Source organism: Peromyscus eremicus, unplaced genomic scaffold (genome assembly GCF_949786415.1).
Source record: "Peromyscus eremicus unplaced genomic scaffold, PerEre_H2_v1 PerEre#2#chr22_unloc_1, whole genome shotgun sequence".
Taxonomy (NCBI): domain Eukaryota; kingdom Metazoa; phylum Chordata; class Mammalia; order Rodentia; family Cricetidae; genus Peromyscus; species Peromyscus eremicus.
The window spans coordinates 9,509,352-9,525,413 of NW_026734286.1; the positions used below are offsets into that span (position 1 = coordinate 9,509,352).

Consider the following 16,062-nt stretch of genomic DNA (forward strand, 5'->3'; position numbering starts at 1 on the left):
GTTCACTGGCTCAGGTCTCAGATCCAGGCTGTGTTTCTTTCACTGGTTCTCGGTTCCAGGGTCAGGATGGGTTTCTTTAGCTGGCCCCTTTTCCCTACACTTGGGGTGTTCTCATAAGCACTCAGAATTCTCCTATGACTTCATTATTGGATTGTGTTCCATCAGCTCCCCCTTTTTAATTTTTTAAACACAGGATATTCAGAGTGGTTTTAATTGCTGCGTATAAACCTAACTGTCATTTGATGCATGAATATCTTATAAGCAAGCAAATCATAAATGTAATGAATAATATTTAAATTGTGAAAGAATTGTCTGTCACCAAGAACAAGAATCCACATCCCTAGTGCATGAGCTGGCTTTTTGGAGCCCACTACCTATGGTGGGACCCCTTGTACAACCTTGACGCAGGGGGAGGGATTTGGACCTGCCTCAACTGAATGTACCAGGCTCTGCTTACTCCTCATGGGAGGCCTTACTTTTTCAGAGGACTAGATGGGGGGGGTGGATTGAAGGGTGTTAGACTGGGGGGGCAGGAGAAGGGGGATCTGTGGTTGGTATGTAAAATGAATAAAAAACTTCTTTATAAAAAATAAAATAAAATAAAAAAACAAGAATCCAAACTATTTCAAGTAGTATTGGTTACATTATCATATTGATCAAAAAAAATCTAGAGAATAGCTCGAAGAGACCCATATGATTAGCAGTTCTGGTATCTCATAGAACACAAGCCCGTATTTGCCTTTAATAGGAATACTAATGTTATGATGTGCTATGGAAATGGGAAGTGACTCAAATCCCAAGGAAAAATTAAACATAGTCCCTTATTCAGATGGGTGAATGAGTCTCTTATGGTCCCAAGGTCCAGTCATCAACACAGAGTCATTAGTATTGAATACAGGGGCTCAATCCAAACAGTCCACAAGGTGAAGCAAAGATAGATGGGTAATGTTAGACCAATAAATGTACTCAGTGGCACTCACTGCAGATGCATGGGTCAAAGCAGCTAATATTGCCAGAGAAAGATTAGCAGGTGACATAGGACTCTGGGTGTCCTTAGAATATCTTTTCCCTTGGTGTATAGGTTCTTACACTGGCCCTGGGTGAGTTCTGATGATATGGTTGATATCTCCTTTTGCCCATTAGCTGAAGAGTTGCCATCTTTCCTGTGACTTCCACTGTCTTCTCACCCTGTTCTTGATGGCCCACAATCAGAGGAGTTGAACAGAAATCCATAAATTTTCAGTGGATCTATCTGCAATGAAAGGTACATATCCCTTCCCAAATTTTCAGCCAACTGAACTTCCAAGTCTCAAACTGGTTAAATCAGATAGGCCTATCAAAAGGCAGTTCAGAACACTCTGTAGAGAAATGATTTTGAGCTTTCAAACATATATATCTTGGGGATTAATTTTAAAATTTAATGTACCCCTTGGTACTTTTCCTTCTTAATTTTTTTAAAAATAATTGTTTGAATATGCTATGTTCACTTTCAATTATATCCTGGCCTTGAGGATTTTAAGGAATGCCTAATTAATACTCCATTATTTACAAGTCTTAAATATTGTATTAGTGTATGCTATTCCATGGCAAGTTGTATAGAAGTAAGCACTCCCATAATAGTAAAGGTCTGTATAAGAGCATACCACAGAAGCATTCTCTGAGGATTGAGGTGCAGCCCAAACAAATTTAGAATATGTATAAATGAACACATGCAGGTAGGGCAAACAAGGTTCAAGAAAAAAGGGCATGACAGCCATTTGCCAAAATTCATTAGTATTTTTAATTCTGAGATTAACTCAAGCTATATGACTCTGATAGTGTTTTTTAAAAAAACATAAAAGGACATTCCTGAACAATTTATCTCACTTCTCTACCTGGGATGGGGCACTGTACATGAAGTCAAGGAGCTTTAGTGTGTATGTGTTGATGTACCTGCTCTGGAGAAGTAAAAATAGGGCAGGTTCATGCATCAGCTTGCTTATTTCCTCCTGCAATAAAAACACAGGGAGGTTAGAGTATGACTAATAAACAAAAGATGTGTGCTGACTTCAACCAGATGTTGTAGCTCCTGTAGTAATGAGAGAATAACAGGAAGTGAAGATAAAATTAAAGCTGCTTCTAATGGTGGAAATATTCCTACGGCATAAGCAGAATCTGAAACAATAATTAAAGGTTTATAAATTAACTGTTGTATTTTAAAAACAGCGCCACGGTGGCTTTGGCACATGGAGCCAAGGTGCCCCACAGCAGGTGAGGGAGACACACCATGCAGATATGCGCCTGTGCCAAAAGGGGGCACAGCAGAAAGTCACTCATACCGTGCAGATGGCACCCACGTGGAAAGTTTTATTGGGGGAAAGGGAGAAGGGAAGAGAGGGAAGAAGAGAAAGGGAAGAAAAGAAGAGAAAAAATGTGCACTACCTTATGGCAAAAGAGAAAGAGAGGAGGGAAGGGAGGGAAACGGAAGAGGGGGGAGGAAGAGAGGAGAGAGATTTTTTTTTTCTTTTAAACAGGGTTTCTATGTGTAGCTTTGCACCTTTCCTGGAGCTCACTGTGTAGCCCAGGCTGGCCTCAAACTCACAGAGATCTACCTGGCTCTGCCTCCTGAGTGCTGGGATTAAAGACATGCACCACCACCGCCCAGCTGAGGGATTTTTTCTTAAAGGAGACTTTACGTAAGATGACTAAGATAACGTGGTCAGGATGCTGGGCAGGTCCCCAAGGGGCGGGTCTGAACACTAACATTTCTGAACAAACTGTAATACATGAATCACAACAGCTGGTTCCAGCTGTTAAGCTCAGGAAGAAGAAGTATTAATAGACTGATGAATTTCTGGACTATAAATCCTTCCTAATCCATTATATGAGCCATCAATAAAATAAGTTTCTGCTGTGGAATGGGAGGTGTTTGGACAATTTTTTGAATCACCAATTCAGGTCATATGAAAAATCCCATTGCTTGTCAGATGGATAATGATTTCCTAGCCTTTCACAGTAACCTGCAAACGATTTAAAAGTCCATAGAGATCTTTAACATGTTTAAGCACTCATTGTTAGTTAAGGATAATATAATACAGCAAAAATCAAATCTATATAATTGTTACTATAAGGTCCTGAGCAAGAAGAGTAAGAAAAGCTGATAGTATTTTTTGCCCCTTATGGTGTAAATAAATCCATTCCAAAGGTTTATCTTCTGGTGCTAGAATACCTGTAGGAGACAATTAGTGGGAAATATAAAATATCATGAAGAATCCATGATACACACATGTCTCTTTTAGTCCAGATTCAAACACCTGTAGTTCTTACTTTGCCTCTGGAGTAATATGTGAGGACTACCCAATGTTGCCTTTCCTTCTACAGTTTTAAATAGAATGGTTAGTGCATCATTAGGTACTGCTAGAGGATGACACAGACAATTAGTACCCCCTAATAATTTCTGAAACCCATTGTTCTTAAGTTGTCTTGTCTAACGGTCTTTTTTAGTGTGGTTTAATGGTTGTTCTCATAACCAGTTTTCCCAAATATTGCAATTCTGATCTTTGTACCATTTCAGTGTAACAGTAAGTTCATTTTTTGGCATATCCTGAGTAAAGTCATATATGAACTGTAGCTCTTCCTCTTTGGAGCAGGCAAACAGGATATCATCTATATATTTAATGATATAAGGCTAAGAGAAGGCCTTCTTCACAGGCTATGACACCTTTCCTATACAGTACTTATACACAACAGAGAAGTTTGTCATGCCTTGAGGTAATATAGTCTATTGATATTGGAGCAGAGGTTCTTTAAGATTGAGTGAGGGAACAGAAAAGGTGAAATGCACATTATCATCAGGATGAATACATGTAGTATAAAAGCAATCTTTTAAATCCAAAACTATTGAAGGCCAATATTTAGGAATACCTGTGGGCATGAGTATAAACATGGCTATAAACCTCCCCTTGGCCAGTTAGTGTTTTGTGTCCTTTATGGTGTAAATAAATCCATTTCAAAAGTTTATCATTTTATGCTATATCTGTAGGTGAAAATAAAAGTGGGGAAAATAAGTATGTTTAAAGGTAATAAAGGATCTACACAATAAACAAATGTCTCTTTGGTCTGGATTCAATAGCTGCAACATTTAGATTTTGCTGAAGTTGCATTGGACATAAGCAATTACAGCGCATTAGGTCAGGAAGGAATTGGCAAAGGAAGTAAGCTTTCCCACAGACTCTCCTAAGTCCTCATCAAATGGAGAATTCAAGATCTAGTTGATGAACACATTACTTACCCCATGCTTCAGGGTCATTTTCAGAAAATGGATGACATGTATCTAAAGGTGGCTCCAATAAGGGAATTGAGGGAACTGTCACCTGCGTAGATGTTGGTGATGCTATTTTTTTACTTCCAATTTTCCCAGAACAAGAAAAATCAGCTTTTTTGCTTCTTTTACCACTTTTAAGGTTTGATTATAAAGTTTACATTCATTCAAGGAATTCACTATAACTTCTTCATGAATATTATCCTCCTAATCTTCCTTAATCATTTTGATAACAGTCCAAGTTAATGAACAAGTGGCCCAAATTTGAACAGGGATCTTTCCCCCTTGTTTATTGGCCTTTTCAATGTCCTTTTGGATTCGGTCCCATACCACTTCATCTAAAATTCCTTCTTCTGGAAACCAGGAATTATAATCATAAACATTTGCAAACAATCCAATAGTTGTGGTTTTGATATTTGTGTTCCTCCTTACTCTAAAAAATGATGTGCTATATAGATATAAAGCAAAGCCTTTTCTGGTTTCTGCCACCTTATTCTCACTTCCTTTTTTGTGTGTCTTATCTCATAGCTGACTTCTGGTTCCTCATCAAGCACCACTTTTCATCACCCTAGGGATGGTAGGACCTGGGAGAATTGAGCCCATAGATATGGAGGACTAAAGTCTCATACAATAGCCAACTTTATTCAGAGACCCAGAAAATTTATATTCTGCAGGTTAAGAAAGGTCACATGAGGAAGAAAGGTCTCATGAGTTCAAGCTGTATACAATGATAAAAACAAGCCACATGGGACAAAACATGTCTTTGCATACAGGCATATACATGATAGTTTAAGCATTTAATGAATAACAACAGCAAGCAATAATGTGTAATCTCAAGTGAACTCACTCCTACCCACTACACTTGGGAGGAGTGCAAAAACACATTCCAAGAACAATCTCATGTTTTGAAGAAACTGAGGTCACAAGCCTCTTGTCTTTTCTTGGACTGTTAACATAAGCATGTAGAATTAATTCTCTTCAATGAGCCCTTTCTGGAACCATGTTCCAATGGTACACCTAAATTAAATTTATTTTAATTTTAAGAAAAAATATAACATATACATGAAGAAGCTATTTTAAAAATATGGAGCATACACATATACAGATACATTTATATCTGTCTTTGCACTACTTGCATACCTGGTGCCCAAGGAAGCCAGAAGAGTAGATCAGATCTCCAGAAAAAAGCTTTATAAGTAGTTCTGAACCATCAGACATGAGTGCTAGGAACCAAACTTGGGTACCCAACAGCATCAGTACTACTGAGTCAAATCCCCAACTTGCCAATATGTCATTTATACTGTAGAAGATGAAGTTACACCATTACTGTTTCTGTCTTCTATCACTTGGAAAGATGAAATTCTCTACTATTTGGTCATTGAAGGAGTGACTACTTTCTGTCCCTCTGTGAATGGACTCTGCACATTGTTTCTCATTGTTAACACAGTTCTCTCGGTGTGAATGAAGACAACAAAAAATTTATTTGAGCCGGGCGGTGGTGGCGCATGCCTTTAATCCCAGCACTCGGAAGGCAGAGCCAGGTGGATCTCTGTGAGTTAGAGGCCAGCGTGGACTACAGAGTGAGTTCCAAGAAAGGTGCAAAGCTACACAGAGAAACCCTGTCTCGAAAAACCAAAAAAAAAAATTTACTTGATTAGAGATGAGTCCAAATTATGTAGGGAAAGTTCCATAATATTATATTTTTTTTCAAAAAATACTTTATTTTTATTTTACATGTATAGGTGTTTTGTTTGTATGTACGTATGTATGAGTGTGTTGAATACCTTGGAACAGGACTTAGAGTTGTGAACTTCCATGTTGGTGCTGGGAATTGAAACTGTGTCATCTGGAAGAACAGCCAGTGTGTTTAACTGCTGAACCATTCACAACCACTTTTTTTTAATTTTTTGAGACAGGATTTCTTCATTAGAATTTCAACAATGAAACACCATGACCAAAAAGTAAGCTGAGAAGAAAGAGGATTATCTGGCCTACACTTGTATATTGCTGTTCATCATTAAAGGAAGTCAGGACAGAAACCTAAATGGGGCAGGAACTTGGAGGCAGGAATTGATGCAGAGGCCATGGAGGGGTGCTGCTTAGTGGTTTGTTTCCCATGCCTTGCTCAATCTGCTTTCTTTTAGATTCCAAGACCCTTCCCCATCAGTCTCTATTTTTAAAAATGCCTTATAGCACACCTTATAGAGGTATTTTCTCAATTGAGTTTCTCTCCTTTCAGATAACTCTAGTGTCACTTTTGTCAACTTGACATGCAAACACATCACTATTAAGCCACAACCCTTCCGTTCTTATTCATTCCCAAGATCTCATATTAAAAACATAAATAGCTTTAATAAGTCCCACAATCTTTACAAATTCAAACACACTAAAATTTTTCTTTAAAAATATCCAATCTCACTAAAAATCCAAAGTCTCTATTAAAAGTTGAAGGTCTTTCAATTATGGCTTTTTAAAAAATCAAAGTTAAGTTAAATACCTTCTCCCTTCAAGAAGGAAGAATCAGGGTAGTCACATTCTGCAAAACAGAAAAACAAACTCCAACAGTATAAATAACTCCACTATTAATGACTGGGATCCACTCACAACCTTCAGGGCTTCTCCAAAGGGTTTGGGTCACTTCTCTGGCTCCACCCTCTGAAGTTCCCACAACTTCTCTCCTAGGCTCTGACTGGTTCCACTTCACCACTGCTGATGATTTTGGTGGACACCCCATGGTACTGGTATTTCCAAAATGGCGGCGTCTTTGCTTTGTATGCAAAGTTTTACTTCTTTTATGAGGTTCATGGGATTTTTCTCTAGTATGTATTCTTTCATGATACTGAAGATGAGTCTTACGTGCAAAAGCTTTACCACATTGATTACATGCAAAGGGTTTTACTCCAGCATGACTTCTTTCATGACTGAGAAGATTACTGCGAGATGAAAAGGCTATACCACATTGATTACATTCATAGGGTCTCTCTCCAGTATGACTTCTTTCATGCCGTTGAAGGTGACTATTATGTGTAAAGGCTTTACCACACTGATTACATTCATAGCGTTTCCCTCCAGAATGACTTCTTTCATGCCTTTGAAGATGACTGTTATGTACAAAGGCTTTACCACACTGGTGACATTCAAAGGGTTTCTCAACAGTATGATTTCTTTCATGCCTTTGCATACTACTAGGATATGCAAATGTTTTACCACATTGACTACATTCATAGGGCTTCTCTCCAGTGTGACATCTTTCATGTATTTTAAGTTCACTGGGACGCGCAAAGGCTTTTCCACATTGATGACATTCATAAGGTTTCTTCCCAGTATGAATTCTGGGCACTTGAAGATAACTTTGACATGCAAAGTCTTTATCATCTTGATTACAGTCATAAGGTTTCATTTTCAAATGCATTCCTTGGTGTAATTGTAACGAGCAACCAGATGTAAATGTTTTGTCACAGTGTTTACATTCACAGGATTCCTCTTCATTATGGATTCTTTCATGTGTTTGAAGAAACTTGTGATGGTTCAAGCCTTTTGTACATGGTTCACATTTACAACATCCTTTTCTCATATGAGTTTTTTCACTTCTCTGAAGAGAACTGGAAGAACTCAGAGTTTTACCATACTGATTGAATTCATAACATTTTCCTATAGTGTGAGTCACATTACATGTGCAATGTGAACCAGGCCAGACAGAAGAATTTCCACATTCCTTGTACTCACAAGGCTCTTTTCCAATGTGAGTTTCTTGATGTATTTCCGGTGAAGTTGGAAATCCAATTAATTCTGCCCTTGTATCATGATCACCATGTCTTCTCATAGTGGGCACTACTACATATCTCCTATTTTTTCTAGGAGAGACAGAGGTACATTGCTTCTTTCCATATCCTTTACGCTCACATGGCTTGTATCCAGAGTGATAGATCATGTACCTATTAAAAGAATAATAACAAATAAAAGATTGTCACAATGCATTGACACAGTTTAACTTGTTGTGTCTCATAGAGATGTGGTATAGGGATTAAGGTCTCTCCATCACAACAACATCCTTGACTCTCATAAACTGCCCTTCTCACTAAACTTTGGTAAGTCTCTTCAAGTATATGAGTAACGCTAGCTTAACTAAGGGACAATTTGCTTATAAAAGGCCTTGGACATACCCTAATCCCTTAATCAATGTGAATGCCTTTACAATACTTGAATGGAATGAAACTAAATGGATATATAGCTCTACAACATGGATCTCAGGGGACTATGATTAATATGGTGACATCTGTTAAGACATTGTTTCCTTGTCTTGTTTCTTAAAGGACCACCTTGCAGACATAGACTACCTACCTGAAATCAAGGTACATGATGCTGTAAAAATTTATTAATAATCACAAATCTATTATTATTTATACTGTTGCTTTTCATTAAATATCAGGGCACATTAAAATTTCTTCAGAGATACAAATCTATCACCTTGCACAAGAAACTTACCTTCCATGTCTTCTAGAACTTTGACAATGTTCTTCAATATTCTCGTCTTCCCATTTGTAGCCTAAAATATAGTACCAGAAAAGTATGATACATTATTGGAAATTATGCAAAATTTGAGTTATTATCTTCAGTGAACCTTAGAACCTTGCCTGACTTGTTCACCGTATTCTTTCACTTTCACAGTCAAAATCACAGTGGATCACCAATGTCCAATAAAAGCATGTCCCTTAAGTTAAAAAGGGAAGGAAAACTCACATTCTTACCTACAGTAGAAAGGTTCCAGTAGGTTTCCAGCATCACATCTTTGTAGAGACTCTTCTGACAAGGATCCAGCAAAGCCCACTCTTCATGGGTGAAGTTCACATGCACATCCTCATAGGTCACTGCATCCTAAAGTATCCCAAATATGTACATAATAGAAATGTTGAGGCTGACTGCACTGAAAATGGACATTTCGTTGTGAATATAATTGCATAATTCTGTGTGCTCAACAAATTTATTTCATATCACAGAATTTCAAATGCAATTACCAAATCATTTTAGAAGGAAACAGAAAAGAAGGACCATGACCTTTATTTCTGGGCCCTCTGAACAGTACATGGCATTGCAAGAGAAATGCTGACTTACATATATAGAAGATACGCTAACAGAGCAATAGTATTGAGTAAACATCAACTAAATTGTTCAAAATTACTGACATCAAAAAGTGATGGCTAAAATGGGCAAGCTGGTACACACTTTTAATCCCAAAAACTCAGGAGGAAGAGACAAGTGAATTTCTGTGATTTCCAGGACAGCTTGGTCCATGTATTGACTTTCAGGACAGCCAAAAGTACACACTGATACCCTGTCTCAAACAAAGAGAAAAAGAAAAAGAGAGCACTTTGGGCTTACTCTAAATTCCACTAATGAGTTAAAAATTCACTCAAGATATGTTCTTATCTCTCAGAAAACTGGAATGCCTCACTTAAACTATAAGGCTAATATGATAGTCTTGAGAAGGAATAAATTTTTATTTTTTTTATTTTTTATTTTTTTGGTTTTTCGAGACAGGGTTTCTCTGTGTAGCTTTGCGCCTTTCCTGGAACTCGCTTTGGAGACCAGGCTGGCCTCGAACTCACAGAGATCCGCCTGGCTCTGCCTCCCGAGTGCTGGGATTAAAGGCGTGCGCCACCACCGCCCGGCACAAGAAGGAATAAATTTTTAATAAGTTATTGCCTGACAGATTGAAGGGAGTAAAGGGTTATACTAAAGAGAGAAAGAGAGAGAGAGAGAGAGAGAGAGAGAGAGAGAGAGGGAGAAAACAAACATGGTAGAGTATACAGAGGGTCAACAGTTAAAAATCATCTGTTGCTTTCACAGAGGACCTGCATCAATCCCCAACACTCACTTGGAGGTCTCAACAATTTGTAACATATTCAAGAGAATCCAATGCTCTCTTGTGATTTCAGTGAACATCAGGCACACACAAGGTACATATGCATATATATCTACAGGCAAAAGACACACACATTTCAAAAATTTTTTTAAAAATTAAAACATGCATAAAGATATGGAGAAAGTTAAATGTCTGAAATGTAATGACTCAGGAGATACGCATTAATGTCATGAATGCATGCCATTCCAATGGGTAAAAAAAAAAAAAAAAAATGATACTTTCTGCCAAAGTTGAAAAGTAAAGAGTGGGTAAAGTTCAGCACAAGAGCAAATGCTTCACATGTATAAAAACCTAATTCTACCAGGCAAAAATATGAAACTGAAAATATCAGAGCAGAAAAATGGCTTAGCAAGGAAAAGCAATTGCTTCTGTTTTATCTTATGTAATTTAGGGATGGAATCTGTTATGAGTGTTATGGCATGGCTGCATGAGAAGGAAGGGCGCTGCTCAGTTTCAACCACAAAAAGAAGACAAGTGTGGTCAGGGTAGAAATACTCAACATTCATCCCCAGAGACTAACATACTCCAAAAAAACCTCTCATCCTAGAGGCACCTTGATGAAAACCACAAACCAGAGACAAAGTCTCAAATACATCTTCGTACTTGGGAGAATTTTCATTCAACCCATCACATTTTGACACAGATCATGATAGGCTAACACTCAATGCATACTGCAATTAGTCCACCACAAAGATCCCCATACTCTGAACAGTCCCAACACTGTTAGAATGTACAAAGTTTCTTCTCACACTGACAGCAGTCTCTTGACTGTGTTATCTTGTGAAATCAAAACACAAATTATAGCTACACAACACAAGGTACAGAATACACATTTCCTTTTCAAAGAAGTGAGGAAAGACTGGACCAAGACAAGACTAAAACCCTGCTGGGCAAACACCAAAACCTGCAGTTCCGTGTCAGATACCTGGGGCTTCAGTTTCAAAGGGCTTAAATGGCTCTTTTTGTTTGAAACTTTTCACACATCTCTCTCATTGGCTACTTCCACTCCCTACATACAGCTATTCATGGCAGGTGTCTCAGAGCTTGGGTATCTCAACATCTAGTGGTCTCAAAATGCAACCCAAGCTTCATTTTCACACCTTCATATAATGAAGTATCACAGTCTCCTCACTGGGGATATGCTCTGCCAAACAGGTGGCTATAACAGTGCTGAACTGAAAGCACAGAAGAACCCATAACCTTTAAATTGTGCATGTTTATTCTTTCAATAAAACGTGACACATCAATGATGCATCTACATGGCTTCTAGCTTTGGATTGACCCTGCCCCATTGGAATAGATCAACAACAAGTTCTGTATGAAGTTGTTTTCTGGGACTAGGAATCTTATTCCCTTTTCCTTCCATAATTCAATGCTTGGCTGGGTGTGTTGTACTCTTGCAACACCTTTTCTATATTTCCAAAGTGGAGCAGGTGCCTTCTCTTTAATGGCCCTAACCTCCCTGATAATTACAGCCTCTGTTTCAACATGTGACTGCCACTGGAAACTACCTAGTGCTGTTTTTCTCGCCACACCACACAGGTTTCATTAACTTCCGCCCCTTTTGTTGCTCTTTTCCTCTATGGATCTGCATGAGTCATCTGTAATAACCAAGCCAAGAATGAAATGTTTTGTCAAGACAGTACATGACTCTTTAATTTAGCCTTACTCCTTTTCACAGGACATGGGACAAATATATACAGACAATATGCCAAAATATTACACAAAACATCTATCTTATTTACTACCATTTTGCTAAGAAGAAACACTGTGACCAAGGTGACTGTTACAATGCAAAGCTTTTTACTTTGGGACTTGATTACACAGACAGAGGATTAGTCCATTATCATCATGAATGGTAGCATCAAGGTAGATATGCATGGGGCTGAGACTAACATCCTGATACAAAGACATGGAAGCAGAAACACTTGTCTTAGCTTGGGCTTTTTAAACCTGAAAGCCCACCTATAGTTTCACCTTAACAAACAAGACACACCTACTCCCACAAGAGCATACCTCCTAATTTTACACAGTTAGTTCCACTAACTGGGGACCGAGCATTCAAAGATAGGAGCCTGAGGGTCTTGAGGAACTATAAACCATAAAAGAAATATAACCTAAGTAGAAAGAGCTCTAAAGGAAAAGAGTGAAAGAAACTGAAGGAAAATGGAGTAAGAACAAAGGAGAGGGAGAGAGAAACAAAAGGAAGAAAATAATTACCCCAAAAAGAGGGGAGCAGTACTTCTTGCCAGGTTACAGGCTTTATTAATGTAACCTTCCCTACCCCATGTAAGAAGAGATTAAATAATGCAAGACCTCCAAAATTAGATTTAAGTCCCTATCTTTTCTCTGAGTCCATGGCATTATCCTTTCTTTCCCTCCCTATTGAGTTCTCTCAGAGAACCTGGGAAACCTTGGATCAGGTCTGCTAGAAGCAGTGAAGGCAGTCTCCTGGTGTCTTCAATGTGACTGCTGTACATGATGCCATCTGGAAGACGCATTTTTTAACTGGGTAGAAGTGCCTCACAAGGCTACTAAGGTTTTAAATTCAATTTCACTAGTTTAGCAAGTTGGATTCTGAAGGTCTTAAATTCCAGCCAACATGGAGAGTCACAGATCCATCTGATCACAGCCTAGATCATATTCTACTGGGATAAAATGGGGCCAAGCAATATTTTATGTCTGAGGAGTGAGGAGAAGGTGAACACCTAGAAGACAATGCTTGGCCTCCACAGTTATAATCTGGATGGACTCAACTGTCTCTGCTTGAGGGCACAGAATTCTTTCCTCTACTCCTTTGCTGTGTGGAGCCTACATGCCTAGGCCATAGGTACCATCTCCTCCTATATTCATGCTAACCTAATTAAAATGTCCTTTTAAAGAAATGGTGTAACAGTGCATATTTAAACTTTAAGAAAGGTGAGTCCCACCTGGACTTGTGCGTGATGGAGGATGGGAAAGTCTTAGCAGGGAGCTGAGCCAACCATGAAAAGAAAGAAACTTTGTGGTTTGCAGCCATCTTGGCTATTATATCAATAGTATATTATAAAAATTCAGAATTTGAGCTACTGATTCAACAAAAGTCCAATAAAAGGTCAAATAATTTATGCTACCAACAACAGAAAACTGATGGCAAAAGGTCATCATGAATGGAAAAGAGATCAACATAAGATTGAATAAACAGCACACACGGTGACATCATCTGACTTCAAAACTTTGAACACAACTACAAGATTGTATTGTCTGGGAAATAATAAAGAGATAACAGAACATGAGAGCAAACAGACAAGAAAACAATTAAAATATAGTCAGTGTTGAACAATGTGACAAAAAACCCAGTAAGTATGGCCTTACTAACACAAGTAACTGGAACACTGTGTAATTTATATGCAAATGTATTAATAACACAGATTTTAAGATCTGTACAAAATTAATTCCAGTGGGATCCTACACCTGTGTGAAGTGGGAAGTTCAGAACTCTGAGAAGATAATAACTAGGGCTCAGCTAGTCAGCAAATCTGCCTTCCATGGAGACAATAAAAGCAGTAGAGCTATGCTCTCTGCACGGTGAGGTCAACAATAAGCATGTTTCCACACAAGGGCTCCTGCTCCCCATGCTCAGGAAGGAAGGCATGACAGGAACTCAAGCACATCAGGAACCTGAAAGCAGGAGCTGATGAAAAGGTCATTTTTTTCCATCACGTGGGTCCTGGGGTTGAACTCAAGTCATCAGGCTCAGGAGCAAGCACCTTAACCGCTTGCAGGTATTCTTTTTTTTTCATAGTTATGACGTCATACGTTGTTTTGCTGTGGGGCCAAGGTTTCCCTATACAGGCCTGAGTGGTCTGGAACTCTATGCAAACATTAGGTTAAACTTCCATCCTTGTGCCTCTGCGACCTGAGTCCTGGTATTACACTGTGCACAGCCACACACAGCTGCTTTTGGTTTGGGAGGACAATGTCCCAAGCAGTTCAGGCTGGCCTCAGGTTCAGTAAACAGCTGAGGTTCGCCTTGCATTTTTTCCACACCCAAGCTCGGTTAGTTAACGATCTGCCTTCCACCAGTCGCAAGGAAAGCGGCGCATGCGCGCTCACAACATGGTGACGTCACAATAAGAAACTATCGGAGCACAGTACCCACATCCCTGTGTTCAGCCCCAGGTGGAAGTTATTCAGAGGCCACAGGACCCGGGAGTTGCAGGGACAGCAGGAACGTCAGGGGACCCACGTGATCACACCAGGCGCGGCGTCCAGCTGCCGGTTCCCACAGCCCCGGGACGCCACCCCGGCTCCCCCGACTCCTCCCCCGGTGGGGACGGCGGCCCCGTGCTCACCATGGCGGATTCCGGCAGCGGGTCACAGCGCAGCACTGGGAACACCAGAGTCTCCTCAGCCCCGGAGCCGCCAAGCCTGCAGCATGGCGAACCGGAAGTACCCTCCCCATTCTGACTGGCAGTCCTTCTGGAGGCCCTGATTGGCTAGTGCTTCCAGAATGACAGCAGCAGTTCTCTTAGAAACAAAGTGTTGTAAAGAGACACAGCACAGTGATTCCCAGCCCTTTCTTCCACCCCAGGCACAGAACTGTCCCAGACCTGCAGAGATTGGCATGCAGCAGAATTTCAAAGATCTCCGAATTATCTAACAGTTCCAACACTGTCCAATGTACAAAGTTTCTTCTGAAAATCTAAGCAATGTCTTAAGAGAATGTGGCATCTTGTAAAATCGAAACACAATTTATATATGCCCAACACACAATGGCACAGAATACACATTTCCCTTTCAAAGAAGTAAGGAAAGATCGAACCAAGGCAAGACTGAAACGCTCCAGGGCAAACACCAAATCCCTCAGCTCTGTTTCAGACACCTAGGGATTCAGTTTCAAAGGGCTTAGATGGCTCTTTCTCACTGCAACTTCTCATACATCTCTCTGTTTCTTTGCCTACTGCCATTCCCTACACAAAACTTTTCATGGCAGTGTCTCAAAGCTTGAATATCTCAACACGTTATGGTCTCAAAATTGATGAAATGAAGTCTCACAGTCTCCTCACTAGAGATTGGACTAAGCCAAACAGATGGCTGCAACAGCGCTGAATGCACAGAGGGGGGAAAATGCATGACCTTTAAATGTTGCATCTTTCTTCTTTCAAGAAAAAGTAGCACATAGATAATACCACCATACAGGGTCCTGGCTTTGGATGAACCTGGCCCTAATTGGAACAGAGCAGCAGCAGATGCTGTGTGAAGTTGTTTTGGGGGACTAGGAATCACCTTTCTTTTCCTTCCATAGTTAAATGCTTGGCTGGGTAGGCAGTTCCTTTACAACACCTTTTCTATATTTTCAAAGAACAGCAAGTGTCTTCTCTCTAATGGCCCTAGCCTCCCTGATAATTACTGCCTTCTCTTTCAGCACATATTGCCCTCTGAAACTATCTAGTGCTGTTTTTCTTTCAAACGACACAGGTTGCATTAACTCCCCGCCCCCCATTGTTGCTCTTTTACTCTATGGACCTGCAGGAGTCATCAAACCATATGTTTTGTCAAGACAGTCCATTCCTCTTTAATTCAGCCTTACTCATTATCACTGGACATGGGCACAATACAGAGAGATAATATGCCAAAATATTGCACAGACAACCTGTCTTAGTGGCTTTTCTGTTGCTGTGAGGAAATATAATGACCAAGGTGACTCACACTGGAAGTTTTCTAGTTTGGGGCTTGATGACAGAGAAATAGGCCACCATTATCCTGGATGGTAGCATCATGGTGGGAAGGCATGGCACTCAGTCACACGTACTGATACAGAAGCAGGAGGCTGAGAGAAACACTTGGTTTGGTCTGG

At 39.7% G+C, this 16,062-nt stretch overlaps 1 protein-coding gene across 1 annotated transcript; it reads right to left on the reverse strand.

Annotated features, from left to right (window-relative positions):
- Positions 1-6,632: 6,632 nt before the first annotated feature.
- LOC131900750 (zinc finger protein 120-like) lies at positions 6,633-14,658 on the reverse strand. Its single transcript, XM_059252068.1, has 4 exons — positions 14,558-14,658; positions 9,049-9,175; positions 8,786-8,846; positions 6,633-8,235 (listed from the first exon to the last, which is right to left on the reverse strand). Exons 1-4 carry the CDS (start codon positions 14,558-14,560, stop codon positions 6,807-6,809), a joined length of 1,620 nt encoding a protein of 539 aa, XP_059108051.1. The 5' UTR covers positions 14,561-14,658; the 3' UTR covers positions 6,633-6,806.
- Between the last annotated feature and the right edge of the window lie 1,404 nt (positions 14,659-16,062).

What these genes read in the sequence shown, in the direction of transcription:
- LOC131900750 (XM_059252068.1), bottom strand. An exon ending in CTGGAACCTTTCTACTGTAG is followed by an intron (nt 8,847 to 9,048) that starts GTAAGAATGTGA and finishes ACTATATTTTAG; the next exon opens with GCTACAAATGGGAAGACGAG. An exon ending in AGTTCTAGAAGACATGGAAG is followed by an intron (nt 8,236 to 8,785) that starts GTAAGTTTCTTG and finishes TTCTTTTAATAG; the next exon opens with GTACATGATCTATCACTCTG.